We start from the raw sequence: 16,410 nt of genomic DNA, 5'->3' as shown, positions 1-16,410 counted from the left end.
GACGCCGTTGACCAAACCGTTGCCAAGTTTACTGACTCCATCAAGGTGTAGGTGGCCCATCCTTCGATGCCACACATCCAAACTGCCAACTGACGAACAAACTAGCACGATCCCCGTACGTTGCTCCAGTTTGAAAATATCGCTGGAACGTTTTCCAGTCGCTAGTATTGCGCCGGCTTGATTCAATACCTTGCAGCCTGATTTGTCAAAAACTTCACTGTCAAGAGTATCGTCACCGTGACAACGTGGACGCAAAAAACTGAACCTGTTACCTTGATCTGCATGCTTTTTCCGTCTGCTGCCACCACCGTTCCGCTTGGAGCTTGATGTTATCCAGCAACTCGCCTCAGAGTCGAAAATCCATTTGTGGCATTTTCGACACTTTGGACCTTTGAGCAATTTCGTTTGTTGCTGCTACCGCTGCCACGACCACCGCCATCGTATCGCTTTTTTGATGAAAGCGCCGTATTAACCGTCGGGATTTGGAGTTCTTGCAGCAACTTTGTCTTGATTGCGTCTCCAGTGATGGGAAGCCCGCAATTCTCTAGGGCCTAGGGCCATTATCATGGGACGGACATAATTGATGGGATCGATCAGCTTCCTATCCTTTGCATCGTCGACGACTTGTAGCGGTCGCACCTTGTAAATTTTAAATTCTTTCGAACCGTGTAGAATGCACCGGTTCTGCCAGTTGTATGCAAGTTGCATTTTTCCATCCGATGCCTTTATCGACCCTTGTGTCGAAGGTTGAATGCTAAAGCTTTTCCTTTCAAGGTGGAATCCATAAAGTTTTGCGAAGGGGTTGGGAAAGTAATAGAAAGGCCCGAATCACGATTGATAAACGAGCGACGAAATTAAATCGCCAAAATCCCGAAGAAATTGTAAAGGTTACTCGGGATTAACGTATTTCCGCCTAAGGTCAACGCCCGAGATCGTTTTCCCTGGTCTGAGGGTACATACTACAATCACTTCGATCTGGTTAGTGAACGCGAATGGAAGTCGCTTTGATCGCGATACGTTTTTTCTTCCTTTGATTCAAAGGTATCAAATAGTGATGTGGTTTTGAAAATTAAAGATTAACTTACTTTAAATTTGTTTAGCCCCGCATCTAGGCTAAACTAGCGAGATAGGGCCGAAATTGTGCGTGAAAAAACATAGTTAATACTAGGTAAAGTCGTGCATTAAAACCCGTGCTCGTGCATGTGCTAATTTTGTGCCTTGTAGGCAACAGATTTCGCCCTACAGCGTCTTCCGACAACGTGCGCCCATAACCAGACTTATCATCTCGGCCGAGAACCGCAACGAAGCCAACCGTCACCAGCCTCGTTGCTAGGTCCCAAGCACATCGCATCGTATTCTCGGCCAGCACGCCACGTGCCACCGTTACTACCAAATCCGGTTTTCGACATCCGTCGGGATCACCTGGTTCCTGTTCGGCCACCTCATCAAGCCAAGCTGATCAGGAGCGCAGCATCGGCCGAAACTGATATCGATAGAGCCGTCAGTGGTATCAGTCCAGCAGAGATCGAGATCGACGACGTCATCAGCTCCCGACAAGCGGTTGAGCGGGAGAGCAACAAGCTACGGCAGAAGGTTTGAGTCCAACCCACACTGATTCGGTGAGTCGTTTACATAATTCTCTGCCATCTATCTCATTCTCCATATAGAGCGCCGTCCACGGCCAACGACAGATTTGGCCAAAATCGGATTTTAGCGGCGAATTTTATCTTTGCGCAAATCGCATGTTCAAATAAAATTTCACGAAATTTTATGTTCACCCCTACAACATAATTTCGTCGAAGTCGTGACGGAATTTATTGGAATCCGTCCGACCTTTAAAATTTAGCTGTACAGCAATCGACCGCACCCTCTGAACGCGGTCGACGGCCCAAGCACTGCACGGTTTAGATTTGTATATGTAAATAGTTAGCAATACAATCGCACGCACTGGTAGGAGCTAGAGTAGGAATGTATCTGTATATAGTAGCATTAGTCTAATAAGAAACGAAATGGATATCCAACGGAAAATGAAATGAATTGTACGCCCAGAAAATTATGTTTGCCTTTATGAATTCCTCTTTATCATACATTTAGCATTATTCCCTAAATAAAACTCGAAAATCGGAATAATATATGCAATGTTATTAAATCCTACCAAAGTATTTTAATTCGAGATTTTGGAAAGCACATCACTACGCGCAACGCTTAGAGATTCCCACATGTTCACTTTGAATTTAGCCTCTTCCATGACCGTTCGCCATCTGGTGGTGAGGGGATTGTAGTCCAGTGATGCGAAATGCAGGTATGAGCGATCTCGTACCGAGGAATTTTTATGTTTCTTTTAGGTTTTGTTAATTTTTTTGAGTGTGACCGAGAAATTCTCGAGTTTTTCGATTGCGGATTCGGTGGAGCCACTAGTTCGATCCTTTATCCGATCGGATAATTCTATGGACTCGCCTTGAAGGGAGTCTCAGCCGGGCATTTCGACCTTGGTGTGCTGTCCCTATTCTAGGGTGGCGCATAAGCAGCACGCTAGTATCGGATCGAACAGTGCTGGCTACAAATTGGCGCCCAACGAAAAGGTTCTGAATTTCTGGTAGATTCTCAGGAACAAACATCATTTCGATGTCCATCAGCAGATTATTAAACTGCAAGGTTGGGTTAGAAAGATTCGTTTTGTAAACTCGTTTTGGACTTGTTTTTGATTGCTATTTCAAATATTTTAGGAACTTATGTACACAGTTTCGCCATTAAGGAATGGTGATGAGTTGGTTAGGTGATTCTTGTTGAATCACGGCTGCGTATGGAAATTCATACTGTTATTTGGCGTATAGTTTCACCCTATACTGTTGCACTGTTTACAGTGGTTCAGGATAAGATCGCTGTTAATTTTTTCGGAGTAGGAGAATAAAAGGAAATTTGTCAGGTTTTCTGCTGTTTAATTATCAATTTTATTTCACTCTTTATTTACATTATATTTTTTTTTACTATCACTTTCTTATTTTAATTTTAAATTATTTTTTTTTAAATTTTTATTATTCATTGTTTAAATTTTTATTTATTATTTAGTTTTAACATTTTTTTGCTAGAATATAAGTTTTTTTAGTACCTTAAATTCTGCAAATTGTTTTTGAAATTGGTAAAAATTGGTTCCTCTAGTCCGTTAACATGGAAAGCTATCCTAGAGTTGATCACTTAACAAGTGACGAGGTCAATTACGAATTGACAATCCGTGGGGAAGTTAAGGCTTTGGAAAGTAACTGGGATGAGAAGTGTAGACTGTTGAGAAGATTATTCCAGGAGGATACTAAGGAGAATCGAGATTACGAATCGCCATATACCATCGATCAAGAATTCGACAGGATCGCAGGAATAGTCAACGATTTACGTCAGCGGTTAGAAGAGAAACCGGATGAGATATGTATCTCGCGCCTCAAACATTATCTGCAGCGGACACTTAGGAGCCGCGCACCTGACCAAGCAGCCAAAGACATGGTTAGGGAACTGGCAAATGATATCAGGTCCATTCTCGGTAAATATCGCCAATCGAAAAGCAAGAAACTCACTTCAGAGAATGAGTCGGACATTGATTCGCAGAGGTCGCAACGTACGCTGCACGAGAAACCTATCGCTTCAGCAGGCCGGATGTTACCACCAAGAACTCATCACGACGCGTTAACGGTTACTTCGGTTCAGCAGATGGTCCCCCCTACAAATCCTCCTCTCATACCAGTAATGGCTACTATGGGAACGACTACAGGGATGAGTACACAGCATTCACTTGGGAATGTCTCAGTGCCTCAGACCTATAGTTCACCTCAAGTAGTTCCGTTTCCAATATCGGTCCCGAATTACTACACAGCCCCTTCAGTTTGGCCTTTAGGGCAGTTCCATACTCCCCCGGTCAACACGGTTTGGTCTCAGACGCCGACACCATACACAGGAGCCATTCCGAAACAGAACCTGGATCGAAGCAGAAGCGGAAATGAACCCGAGACGGCGGCTTTGGTAAAACGCATAGCGGAGCTCGAGGAACAATTGCTACAAATGTGGAGCAAGCCACCTGGGAATTCCTCGAAGGCAAGAAGAAGGGATGAAAGATCGCCTGAGATGCGGAAACTGAAAACAGTGAAAGACCCAGTAATTCAGCAACCGGGAAGCAGTCATTTCCAAGGATTTCAACCGAAGAGACGAAATAAATCGAATAATTCAGAGGAAGAATGTAACGGGAAACAGCAGACTTCAAATAAGCTCGGAAGGACACCACATCGTCAGCGACATTTACGGGATCGACAGTTGGAAACCGACAGCGAGGACGAGTTTCAACCACGGTATCAGGACACTCAACGGTTTAGAAGAGGAAGAAATGACCCAGATCAACGAAACGACGGTTCATCAGAAGATGAAGGATCTTCAATTTCGCGCGACCGACGACCACAACGGGTTATAAGTGACGCAGAGATCCAGAATGCTGATAGGCGGATGGAGAAATGGCATCTGACCTTCGACGGAGATTCGCGGCACTGTACACTGGAGGATTTCCTTCATAAAGTCCGGAGGCTGGCGAGAATGGATCGAATTTTGGATGATGTGCTACTGCAACGGGTTCACACCATCCTTCGTAAGGAACCATACGATTGGTACCTGTGCTACGCCGATGATTTTCACAGCTGGGATGAATTCGAAGAAGGCATCAAATACATGTACGGCAATCCGTCTAAGGATCAGGGAACGAAGCAAAAAATGAACGAAAGAAAACAGTTGAGAAGTGAGACGTTCCTTACGTTCAAAATGGAAATTGAGCGAATGAACAAGACACTTTCTGAACCATTTAGTCAACGCAGGTTGTTTGAGATAATTTTCCAAAACATGCGACCCCACTACAGGTCAAGATTGTCCTGTAGAGTGGTGAAGGACCTGTACAAGTTAGAGTACTACGCGTACAGGATTGATGCTAACGATCCTGTCTTCCAGCACCATCGAGAAGGACCGGGAAGGACCTCTAATGTTCATCAGATTCAGGTGGAGGAAAATTCAAATCCTACCTATTCCGAATGTTCAGAAGATGAAGAAATAAATGCTATTTCCGGTAGATTCGAGGATCGACGTCAATCGTTCCAGCAAACCATCAAGCGCAACCCTGCGGTACAGGATAAGTCGGCGACATCAAAACCTCCGGTAGGGAATTCAGGTGTTCTTTGCTGGAATTGCAGGAAACTGGGACATTTTTGGAGGCAGTGCAAGGAGGAAAAAGTAATCTTCTGCTACATCTGTGGTCATCCTGGGAAAACCTCTACTTTTTGCGACAACCACCCACGCAAGACACAGGCGGGAAACTAAAAGTGGAATGTGGAGAAGGGGACGTTTACATTCCAGGAAAAGTACCAGTTCCCAGAGAAGACGAATACGAAGATCCGTTTACTACAGTTTGTGAGGTGAGGGTTCAAACGGAAACCTGCCCTCATGTCATCGTACGAATCTTTCAAACAGACTACGACGCACTTTTAGACTCTGGCGCAAGTGTAAGCGTCACAAGCATCGCCGACATCGCTGAGAGAAATGGCCTGAAACTACACCCAAGTCCACTAAGGATAGTTACCGCAGATAGGACATCTCATGAATGTTTAGGTTTTGTTCAGCTTCCAATCGAGTTTAGAGGAACAACGAGAGTCATTCCTACACTTGTTGTGCCACAAATTTGCCAAAAACTGATCTTAGGTTACAATTTTTGGAAACTTTTTGGGATTCAACCGATGATCGAGGGTAGAAACGGGTTTGAACGCGTGACCATAGAGGACCACGGGAAAATAGCATCTATCGACCTGACTTTATGCCCAATAGATACGTTGCCGTTGTTGAAGCAAACTGAGCCGGACGAAACGCTCGATATACCAGCCCTAGAACTTCCAGAACCTTCTAGAACAACCCCTGAAACAATTGAAACCGAGCACGAATTAACTACGAAAGAAAGGGCATTGCTAGTCGATACGATTCGTCAGTTCCCAGTGACGACGGAAAACCGTTTGGGTAGAACGACGATGCTACAGCATGAAATAGTGTTGAAAGAGGATGCGAAACCAATAAGACAACCACTGTACAGGTGTTCACCAGCGATCCAGGCTGAGATGGATGCGGAGTTAGAACGATATCGGAAAATTGACGCGATAGAGGAGTGCAAGAGCGAGTGGGCGAGCTCTTTGGTACCCGTCAGGAAGTCCAATGGAAAGCTACGTATTTGTCTGGATTCTCGAAAGATTAACGCGCTAACAAGAAAGGACTCCTACCCGATGAGGTCAATGAGCGAAATCTTTCACAAGTTAGGTAAAGCGAAATATTTTTCAGTCGTGGACCTCAAGGACGCTTATTTTCAAATCCCGCTGAAAGAAGAGTCCAGAGACTACACAGCTTTCCGGACAAGTCAAGGCTTGTGGAGATTTAAAGTGTGCCCATTCGGCCTCACCAATGCCCCTTTCTCTATGTGCAGGTTGATGGCGCGTGTGATAGGATTCGATCTCGAACCCAACGTGTTCGTTTATTTAGACGATATCGTCATTGCGACCAACACGTTTAATGAGCATATCAAACTTCTAAAATTGGTAGCAGGAAGATTGGAAGGAGCAAACCTTACGATTTCTCTTGACAAAAGCAGATTTTGCAGGAAGCAGGTGACGTACTTGGGGTACCTCTTAACAGACCAAGGGATTTCAATAGACAACACGCGTATCGCCCCAATACTGGATTACATCAGACCGAAGTGTGTAAAAGATATAAGACGACTCCTTGGACTAGCTGGTTTCTACCAACGGTTCATCCAGAACTACAGCAAGATAGTTGCACCGATATCGGACTTGTTGAAGAAGGCGAAAGGAAGGTTTGTGTGGACAGAGGGAGCAGAACAAGCTTTCGCCGAGCTGAAAGGAGCGTTAGTATCAGCCCCTATCCTCGGTAATCCGGACTTCAGCTTACCTTTTACGATTGAGTCAGACGCCTCTGATAATGCGGTGGGAGCAGCGTTGGTCCAGATCATAGAAGGGGAATCAAAGGTGATAGCATATTTTAGCAAAAAGCTAAGTAGCACTCAACGAAAGTACGCGGCGGTAGAGAAGGAGTGTCTCGGGGTCCTTTTGGCGATCGAGCACTTCCGTCACTATGTCGAAGGAACCCGATTTAAAGTGGTTACGGACGCAAAGAGCCTGACTTGGTTGTTCACCATGGGGGTAGAGACGGGGAACGCAAAACTGTTGAGGTGGGCCCTAAAAATACAATCTTTTGACATAGAATTAGAGTACCGTAAAGGGAAGTCCAACGTGCTCGCGGATTGTCTGTCGAGGTCAATAGAAGCCATTTCAGCCATACCAATAGACGAGGAGCATCAACAACTAGTTAAAAATATTTTAAAGGAACCGGCTAAGTACCCAGACTTTCAGGTGATTGATGGCGAAATCCGGAAATACGTGAAGTCTGAAGGAAAGTTTGAAGACATTCGCTTTCAATGGAAAATTTATCCGCCAAAATCTCAACGAATTCAAATTATTGAAACGATTCATGGTCAAGCTCACCTTGGAGTGGAGAAGACACTTGCGACATTGAAAGAGCGCTACTTTTGGCCTCTGATGAGCTCGGAAACTAAACGGTTTTGCAAGGCCTGTCTGGTTTGTCAGATGAGTAAAGCAACAAACAAGAACACAACACCTCCTATGTCGACGCAGAAGAAAATTGCGGAATTTCCCTGGCAATTCCTGACGATGGACTACGTTGGTCCATTGCCTGTTTCGGGGAAGAAGAGAAACACGTGTTTGCTGGTTGTAACAGACTTATTCAGCAAATTCGTGATCGTACAACCTTTTAGACAAGCTACTGCAGATTCTCTGGTGCATTTTGTTGAAAACTCCCTATTCTTGCTTTTCGGAGTACCAGAAGTGGTTTTGTCGGATAACGGATCGCAATTTGTGTCTAAACAGTTCCAGAATTTGTTGCAGAAATTCAATGTTACTCATTGGCGGACACCGAACTACCACCCGCAGATTAACGATTCGGAAAGGGTCAACCGCGTGATTACGACTGCGATTCGTGCGTCCATCAAGAAAGATCATAAGGAGTGGGCAAATAATGTTCAAACTATCGCGGATGCCGTTAGGAATTCGATTCATGAAGCCACACGTTATTCGCCCTATTTCATTTTATTTGGTCGGAACAGGGTTTCAGATGGAAGAGAGTATCGCTATCTGAGGGACACTGGTACGGGTAACGGACAATTGGAAACGGAAGAGAGGAGGAAGTTGTTCGAAGACGTACGTAAAAACTTGAAGCAAGCTTATCAAAAACACGCGACATATTACAACCTACGTTCTAATGCGAATTGTCCGACTTATTCTGTGGGCGAGAGGGTACTGAAAAAGAACATGGAGCTTTCCGACAAGGGGAAGGGATTTTGTGGGAAACTTGCCCCAAAATACATTCAGGCGATAGTCAAACGGGTGGTTGGGAGTCATTGTTATGATCTAGAAACAGTAGAAGGAAAAAGACTCGGAATTTTCCATTGCAAATTTCTTAAGAAATTTTCAAACTCTTCATGACATGGGAAAAACAAATAGAAAAATCAGCTATGTATTTTTTTTAGCAAACAAAGGACCACGCACCACGAATTTCTACTCTGGTTGCTAAAAATATCGCACCTTCAAAGCAATGTTGGGAATCCTACTACAAAAATTTGAAGTTACTAGAGGAGACGTTGCAAGTATTTGAAGGTCGAGAAGTTTGTCTAAAAATTCCAAAAAGCTGAATCTGTTTCGAAATCTGTAGTAGCGCGTATAGCGTTCCCCTCGAATTGAAGCAAAGAGCGAGTTCCACGGTGAAGCCGTATGAACGATGACCTACTGTCCAGAAACTCAGAGTCGCAATGACGTTGACGAGGAGTACGAGTATCGGAAACAAAGCGTGAGTTCGGCCGTGGGGAAACCCGAACGTTGATCGCATAAGACTCAGAAGCCTACATTAAAAGTAGTCGATGTTGAGCAACCCAAGTATATCGAGCTGGCTACAACAGATTGTCAAAATAGTGTAAGCGATTATGGCATATTCAGACCTAACTAAAACGAACAAGAGAGAGGAACTATAAACCACCTAGACGAAAACTAATCCATCGATCGCGAAAAAAAAGGGAAATGAGAAGCAGGTACAAATCTGGCATTAAGCAACATTTCCCTAACCTGAACCTATCAAAATTTACCTCTTCTCATTGTTTCAAATTTAAGTTCCATTCGTTGATTGATGTTAGTGGGTAGTTCACAAGCTTAACTTAAGGTTAGAACTTATCTTAAGTGGTTTTTTTTTACCCACGTACAGGTGTTTTCTTCCCTTAAGTCTAGAATTACATAAGGTCCTTACATACTAACATCGAGTGACTTATAGAATATTTAAATCTTGAATTTAACTTTTAAATTTTTATTTATTTTTTTTTATAAATTTTTCCATTATTTTGCGTTAATTTATTATTTTAAAGATTTAGTTTGTATATAGTTAGGGTTTAGTTATATTTTAGAATTTGGGGTGGGAAAACAGATCTGGGTCAAGGCAGGGCTCAAGCACGGGCCAGCGTCCCGCTTTTCAAAAGGGAGCAGCTGTCACACCCTCTGATGATCCCATTGCAGGATAGTACTCTGGGTCCAACTTCGTGTCAAATAGCTGCAAAAAGCCTCCCATCGAGCCTGGATTCAAATTTGGCAGCGTTCAGATCCGGAAAATTTACGGCACCTTGAGGCAAGCTGTGTCACAAATTGGGCCAGTTGTCTTCGGAGACAAACGAATACATTGGGGTTCGGGGATCCAATCCAGTTCACTCAATTTCACTTCCGGGACTATCCGACCGGGGCCACATTTCCTGTTGTTAGAAATCTCAGATTGCTGGTTAAAATATCCACTTTTCAACGACCGGAGATCCAAAATCCTGACAGCAGAGTAAGAAGGAGTGGAGTGGGAGTTAGTTTTCGTCCCCCGGATTGTTTTTTGGATGCGTTTCCTTCAACCAACGTCGTCCAGGAGCACCTAAAAAGAAAACAACAAAAAAACAAATTAGTGCGAGCCAAACAACTTACCGAAGGATCGATATCAGTTTCCTTTTTGGGTAGACGTCCTGGTCCAGATCGTTCTTCAACTGGGTCGGTTCAGATCTCCGAACGGAATTTTGGAACAGCGGCACCATCATTGGTTTGGAATCGACACCTCCAGTCTGCACTTCAGAATGATAATTCCAGCTGAAAAAGAAAGAATTCGGATTAAAACTCACCATTATAAGACGGATAGCCATATCAGCCAACGTTTAGTGGTCGGTAAAACACAATTTGAGGGTTTTTAAATGAATATTTACCATAAAATTGAAGAAGATTTGGTTGGACACACGGAATTCGCGACAAATTTTTTTTTGTTTACTTTCGGTTTTGACGTGGTTTCGCTCGCGTACACGATTACTTGGTTTCGGTGTATGTGTTTAGCTGTTCGGGATTAGGGGTGTACAGTTTTCTGTACGGTTTTATTTAATTGCGAAAAAGTTTTCGCATGTATTATTTAATGATGGATTCGTGAACAAAGATGTTTCAGTTGACCGAAGTGAAATTCGGGGTTGTGAAACACTATGTTGAATCGTCGGATTTCTCACTTGTAAGACGGTGTCGCTAGCAAGTAAATTGACTGGCGTTAGGCACGCTGAAGGTGACTTCCGTTGTTTGAATGCGGTTTTGAGGGATGCGTTGGTATATGACCAATTGGTAAGAGGAATGAGAAGAATGCGATAAATACCGAAACGAGTTATTTTTCCAAACTAATGATTGGAGTTTCGTTGTCGGGTTTGATCTGTTGTGTTTTATGAGGAGATATATTTGAAAATTTCTCACTGAACTTTATTAAATCATGTATTTGAGGTCGTTCGTGATGAAAGAACCAGTAAGGTATTTGATAACTCATTGTGGAGTATCAAGGTTAGTTTTTATTTGTGGAACCAAGTTAATCAACACGAGTGGGAAACGTTAAAAACGGAAGTATTCTCCTTTGTTTGGTGAATCGCAAAGCAGCTTTTGTAAATAGTAGGTTTAGTTTGTTATCTTGTACATAGTTTAAATTATTAAGAATTAAAAATTTAGAAGTTTCCCTTACGAAAATTTGGTTTTACTCCGAAAACCAAATTTTCGTAAAACAAGTCCGGTGTTTTGTAGCGGTCGCACCTTGTAAATTTTAAATTCTTTCGAACCGTGTAGAATGCACCGGTTCTGCCAGTTGTATGCAAGTTGCATTTTTCCATCCGATGCCTTTATCGACCCTTGTGTCGAAGGTTGAATGCTAAAGCTTTTCCTTTCAAGGTGGAATCCATAAAGTTTTGCGAAGGGGTTGGGAAAGTAATAGAAAGGCCCGAATCACGATTGATAAACGAGCGACGAAATTAAATCGCCAAAATCCCGAAGAAATTGTAAAGGTTACTCGGGATTAACGTATTTCCGCCTAAGGTCAACGCCCGAGATCGTTTTCCCTGGTCTGAGGGTACATACTACAATCACTTCGATCTGGTTAGTGAACGCGAATGGAAGTCGCTTTGATCGCGATACGTTTTTTCTTCCTTTGATTCAAAGGTATCAAATAGTGATGTGGTTTTGAAAATTAAAGATTAACTTACTTTAAATTTGTTTAGCCCCGCATCTAGGCTAAACTAGCGAGATAGGGCCGAAATTGTGCGTGAAAAAACATAGTTAATACTAGGTAAAGTCGTGCATTAAAACCCGTGCTCGTGCATGTGCTAATTTTGTGCCTTGTAGGCAACAGATTTCGCCCTACAGCGTCTTCCGACAACGTGCGCCCATAACCAGACTTATCATCTCGGCCGAGAACCGCAACGAAGCCAACCGTCACCAGCCTCGTTGCTAGGTCCCAAGCACATCGCATCGTATTCTCGGCCAGCACGCCACGTGCCACCGTTACTACCAAATCCGGTTTTCGACATCCGTCGGGATCACCTGGTTCCTGTTCGGCCACCTCATCAAGCCAAGCTGATCAGGAGCGCAGCATCGGCCGAAACTGATATCGATAGAGCCGTCAGTGGTATCAGTCCAGCAGAGATCGAGATCGACGACGTCATCAGCTCCCGACAAGCGGTTGAGCGGGAGAGCAACAAGCTACGGCAGAAGGTTTGAGTCCAACCCACACTGATTCGGTGAGTCGTTTACATAATTCTCTGCCATCTATCTCATTCTCCATATAGAGCGCCGTCCACGGCCAACGACAGATTTGGCCAAAATCGGATTTTAGCGGCGAATTTTATCTTTGCGCAAATCGCATGTTCAAATAAAATTTCACGAAATTTTATGTTCACCCCTACAACATAATTTCGTCGAAGTCGTGACGGAATTTATTGGAATCCGTCCGACCTTTAAAATTTAGCTGTACAGCAATCGACCGCACCCTCTGAACGCGGTCGACGGCCCAAGCACTGCACGGTTTAGATTTGTATATGTAAATAGTTAGCAATACAATCGCACGCACTGGTAGGAGCTAGAGTAGGAATGTATCTGTATATAGTAGCATTAGTCTAATAAGAAACGAAATGGATATCCAACGGAAAATGAAATGAATTGTACGCCCAGAAAATTATGTTTGCCTTTATGAATTCCTCTTTATCATACATTTAGCATTATTCCCTAAATAAAACTCGAAAATCGGAATAATATATGCAATGTTATTAAATCCTACCAAAGTATTTTAATTCGAGATTTTGGAAAGCACATCACTACGCGCAACGCTTAGAGATTCCCACATGTTCACTTTGAATTTAGCCTCTTCCATGACCGTTCGCCATCTGGTGGTGAGGGGATTGTAGTCCAGTGATGCGAAATGCAGGTATGAGCGATCTCGTACCGAGGAATTTTTATGTTTCTTTTAGGTTTTGTTAATTTTTTTGAGTGTGACCGAGAAATTCTCGAGTTTTTCGATTGCGGATTCGGTGGAGCCACTAGTTCGATCCTTTATCCGATCGGATAATTCTATGGACTCGCCTTGAAGGGAGTCTCAGCCGGGCATTTCGACCTTGGTGTGCTGTCCCTATTCTAGGGTGGCGCATAAGCAGCACGCTAGTATCGGATCGAACAGTGCTGGCTACAGACTTCATAGGTTCCTTCCGGATTCACTCCGGCTTGACCGTAATCCACAACTCTTCGAATTCTAGAAGAGTTTGCACCGCAAACTTCTGGGTGCTCCAGTTCTCGCGACCTAGGAGTCATTCCGTTCCGGGGACGCTTGAAGTGCTTAAGACGCTTGAAGACATTCTTGCTGAATTCCGAAAAAAATCTTCCTACCAAACGGTCAGGCCCATAACATAACCTGATAGACACAGTTAATCAAACACGGGTTTGTAGGAAGTGTAACCAGTGATGCCAACTGTTTTTCAGAAATGTCTGGAAGATTTAGAAAAAAATGTCTGGGAAAGTCTGGATGGCGAACTTTATAGGTGACGATCTTTTTTTTGTGGCCAGACCGCAATGCTGTAGTCTAGGGAATAGCACTCATTAGTTGAATAATCATATATTTTATACAGTATCAATGCCTGAGACCATTGTTAGATATACTAGAGTTTCAATTATATTTGCCATTATGGTGGTGTCGGCGGTACTAAGTTCATGATTACCTTCCTGTTTTTCTACTATCTTCATGGCATTCCTCACTCTCCAATTATAATCGAATCATTTCCTGCCATTTTGCAACGAAAATTTTTAATTATGACTGTTTTGTCAAAATATTGATGTCGAAACTCAAAGTCTGGAAATGTCTGGAAGAAACGACAAAAGTTTGGAAGTCTGGAAACCTAAAAAAATGTCTGGCAAAAGTCCAAAAAGTCTGGAAGATCCAGACAAAATCTGGAAGGTTGACATCACTGAGTGTAACAATGGATTGAAAATTTATTTGGTTGCTAACTTTGACTAATAACAACGGGTTACTTTGTTCAATAAATATTAATTCACAATCATTAATTGCCGAGAAATCATCCAAGGCATAAAATTTAATAACTGCAAGGTATTTCTTCTGTGCGTGTAGCTTCTTACTTCAGCTTACTAAATAACCAAAGTTTTGCTAGAGATTAAACAAGTTACTAAAATAAAAGGAACAAAAAATTGCCTCAGATAGGTTCTAATAAAGTTTTTTTTTCTATCATCCACACATGGGCCGTGGCTGGCAGACTGGCCTGGTGCCATCCCGTCGAATGAAAGCGAAAATGCGACGCAAAACAAGATGCAATGGACGGGAACGTCTCTTATTTTTTTCAATTTTTGCTACTCATCCCGTTCCAATCGACTGATTTCGCGTTGCTGTCGATAGATGTGTGTCTGTAGACCTAATACCTAACAGTCTACAAGAATAATTTTGGTGTTTTTCGTTTTGTACCTACATACTGTTTTCGTTTCCATTTTCACTGTGCACAACAGATGAAGCGGGCAACAACATACCAGACATTCAAACACACACACGCGGGTTAGATAATTTGATTGGCCTTGCCTCAAGTTCATGTTTATTATTATGAATCTGTTTTTGCGCGATGTGCATTAGCGTATAGTGCTGTTTCAAATATGACTGAAAGTTTGTAGCCAATTAGAACAGTTTGAACAGTTTTAAGGAAGATCATACAATCGTTCAATCATAATTTGCTGTTTCTTTGAGTTTTAAAAATTAATCTTATATTGAAATTTATAGGATGCGACTTATTTTGAAGGCACATAACAGATCACAGGTTTTACATGTCGTTTTTCAAGCTCAACGCGATAATTCGAAGTTAAAATCAATCAAAAAAAACGCTATAATAACGTATAAGGTACACCGGGGCAAGTGCAAACGGTTTTCACCATAGTTCAATTTTCACATGTCCTAGAAAAATATGTATATGTTCAAAAATTATCAATTATCGTTCGTTGTATCACTAAAATAGTTCTCAACAAATTCCCATTGGTAGTGAAAAATTAAAAAATGTTGGTAAAAAGTAACGGTGCTTTTGTGAAAAAATTTCAAAATTTGCACTTGCCCCGTTTATGGGGGCAAGTGCAAACGCAATACTTTTTCCAAACTAATTCACAGACGAGTCAGTGTATCGGTCTTAAAATGAATTGAATACATGTTCCGGTACGTTTTATCAACTTTGATTAATATGTTTGCTGTTTTCTCGCAATATTGATAACTTTTTGGAACTCCATTTTTGGTGACTGTTGTTTTAAGCAAAAGACCTTCATTTACTAATGCATTAAGGAATTTCGAACATCCGCTTCAGATACAACACTTTGGATACCCCTTCTGACCATTTTAATATAATGCTGAACCATTTTGGTGATGAATTTTCTGAAATGGCTGATGTTGCATGGCTTAAAGGTGCGTTTGCACTTACCCCGGTAGTGTCGTTTGCACTTGCCCCACAGTGTGGGTTGACAAGAGCGAATATTATTTTCACAAATTCGGGGTGTAATGAAAATTTATCAAAAATTTTCTGCTTTCACTTGAATATCAGTCTCAAACACTCACCTTTTAACGAAAATTCGGATTTGAATGCCTTTTTTTTGTAGCCAAAATATGCAAAACAAAAACACACTGTTCATGTCTAGTACGAACTTGAATTCGTGTGTGATCAAACAGTGCCGTGTTTTAAGTGAAAAATTTAAAGAAAGTTTAGTTTATCTATGTCAGATTGTTTGTTTGGGGCTAAATAACAATTTCTAGAAGAAGAAATATTTTTTACTTTTTTTGTAACAGAGAAAAGACGAACGTTTGCACTTGCCCCGAGTTTGCACTTGCCCCGGTGTACCTTACTGTGGTAGACGTTCCGGCTTATTCCAAGTCAAATAAGTTATTTTTAATTCTACAAGTAGTTTTATTAAGGCATTTAACTCATAACGTTTTTTTGTATTCATTTCACTTTTGTAGTGTTTTTTTTCCAACAGGCACAACACCCTACCAAAACAGTTAACAATTCGTTTATTTGTTATTTGTTATTTATTTCTTATCAACGGATCACATGTTGATCCAAATGATTACTTAAAATTAAAATTAAAAACCTAACATTAATACCGTATTTGTTTATGCCGAGTGTTGCACTAGTGTTGCACTGGTGCACCACTAGGTGCTGTCAAACTGTTTGTTTATTCGGACAGTGTTGCACTGGTTTTGACCTTGTGTTGCACTGCCATCGGGCGGTAGTGCCCCGAAAATTTTGCCAGTGTTGCGAGAGAGAGTCTGAGTGAGTGAGGTAGCAATACACTGGCGACGATTTGTGTTTGTTTTTGTCGGGTACGGTGGAACACTGATCGATGGGAGAAAACAAATACGGTATAAGTCTAATACTGTTTTTGTTTTCTGCCCTCGTGGAGTGTTCCACCGTACCCGATAAAAACAAAC

General features: G+C 42.2%; 1 protein-coding gene across 1 annotated transcript in view; it reads left to right on the top strand.

Annotated features, from left to right (window-relative positions):
- Nucleotides 1-1,599, top strand: part of LOC129737575 (zinc finger SWIM domain-containing protein 8 homolog) — a 28,260-nt gene extending 26,661 nt beyond the window's left edge. Inside the window, exon 5 of the mRNA XM_055728734.1 lies at nucleotides 1,225-1,599. Within this exon, the coding sequence (XP_055584709.1) occupies nucleotides 1,225-1,599 (375 nt within the window). The remainder of the gene's footprint in view (nucleotides 1-1,224) is intronic.
- The last annotated feature ends 14,811 nt before the right edge of the window (nucleotides 1,600-16,410 follow it).

The sequence above is a fragment of the Uranotaenia lowii genome, chromosome 1 (assembly GCF_029784155.1).
Source record: "Uranotaenia lowii strain MFRU-FL chromosome 1, ASM2978415v1, whole genome shotgun sequence".
NCBI lineage: Eukaryota > Metazoa > Arthropoda > Insecta > Diptera > Culicidae > Uranotaenia > Uranotaenia lowii.
Note: the sequence above shows the minus strand (reverse complement) of the source record. Positions and strands in the feature narration are given on the sequence as shown.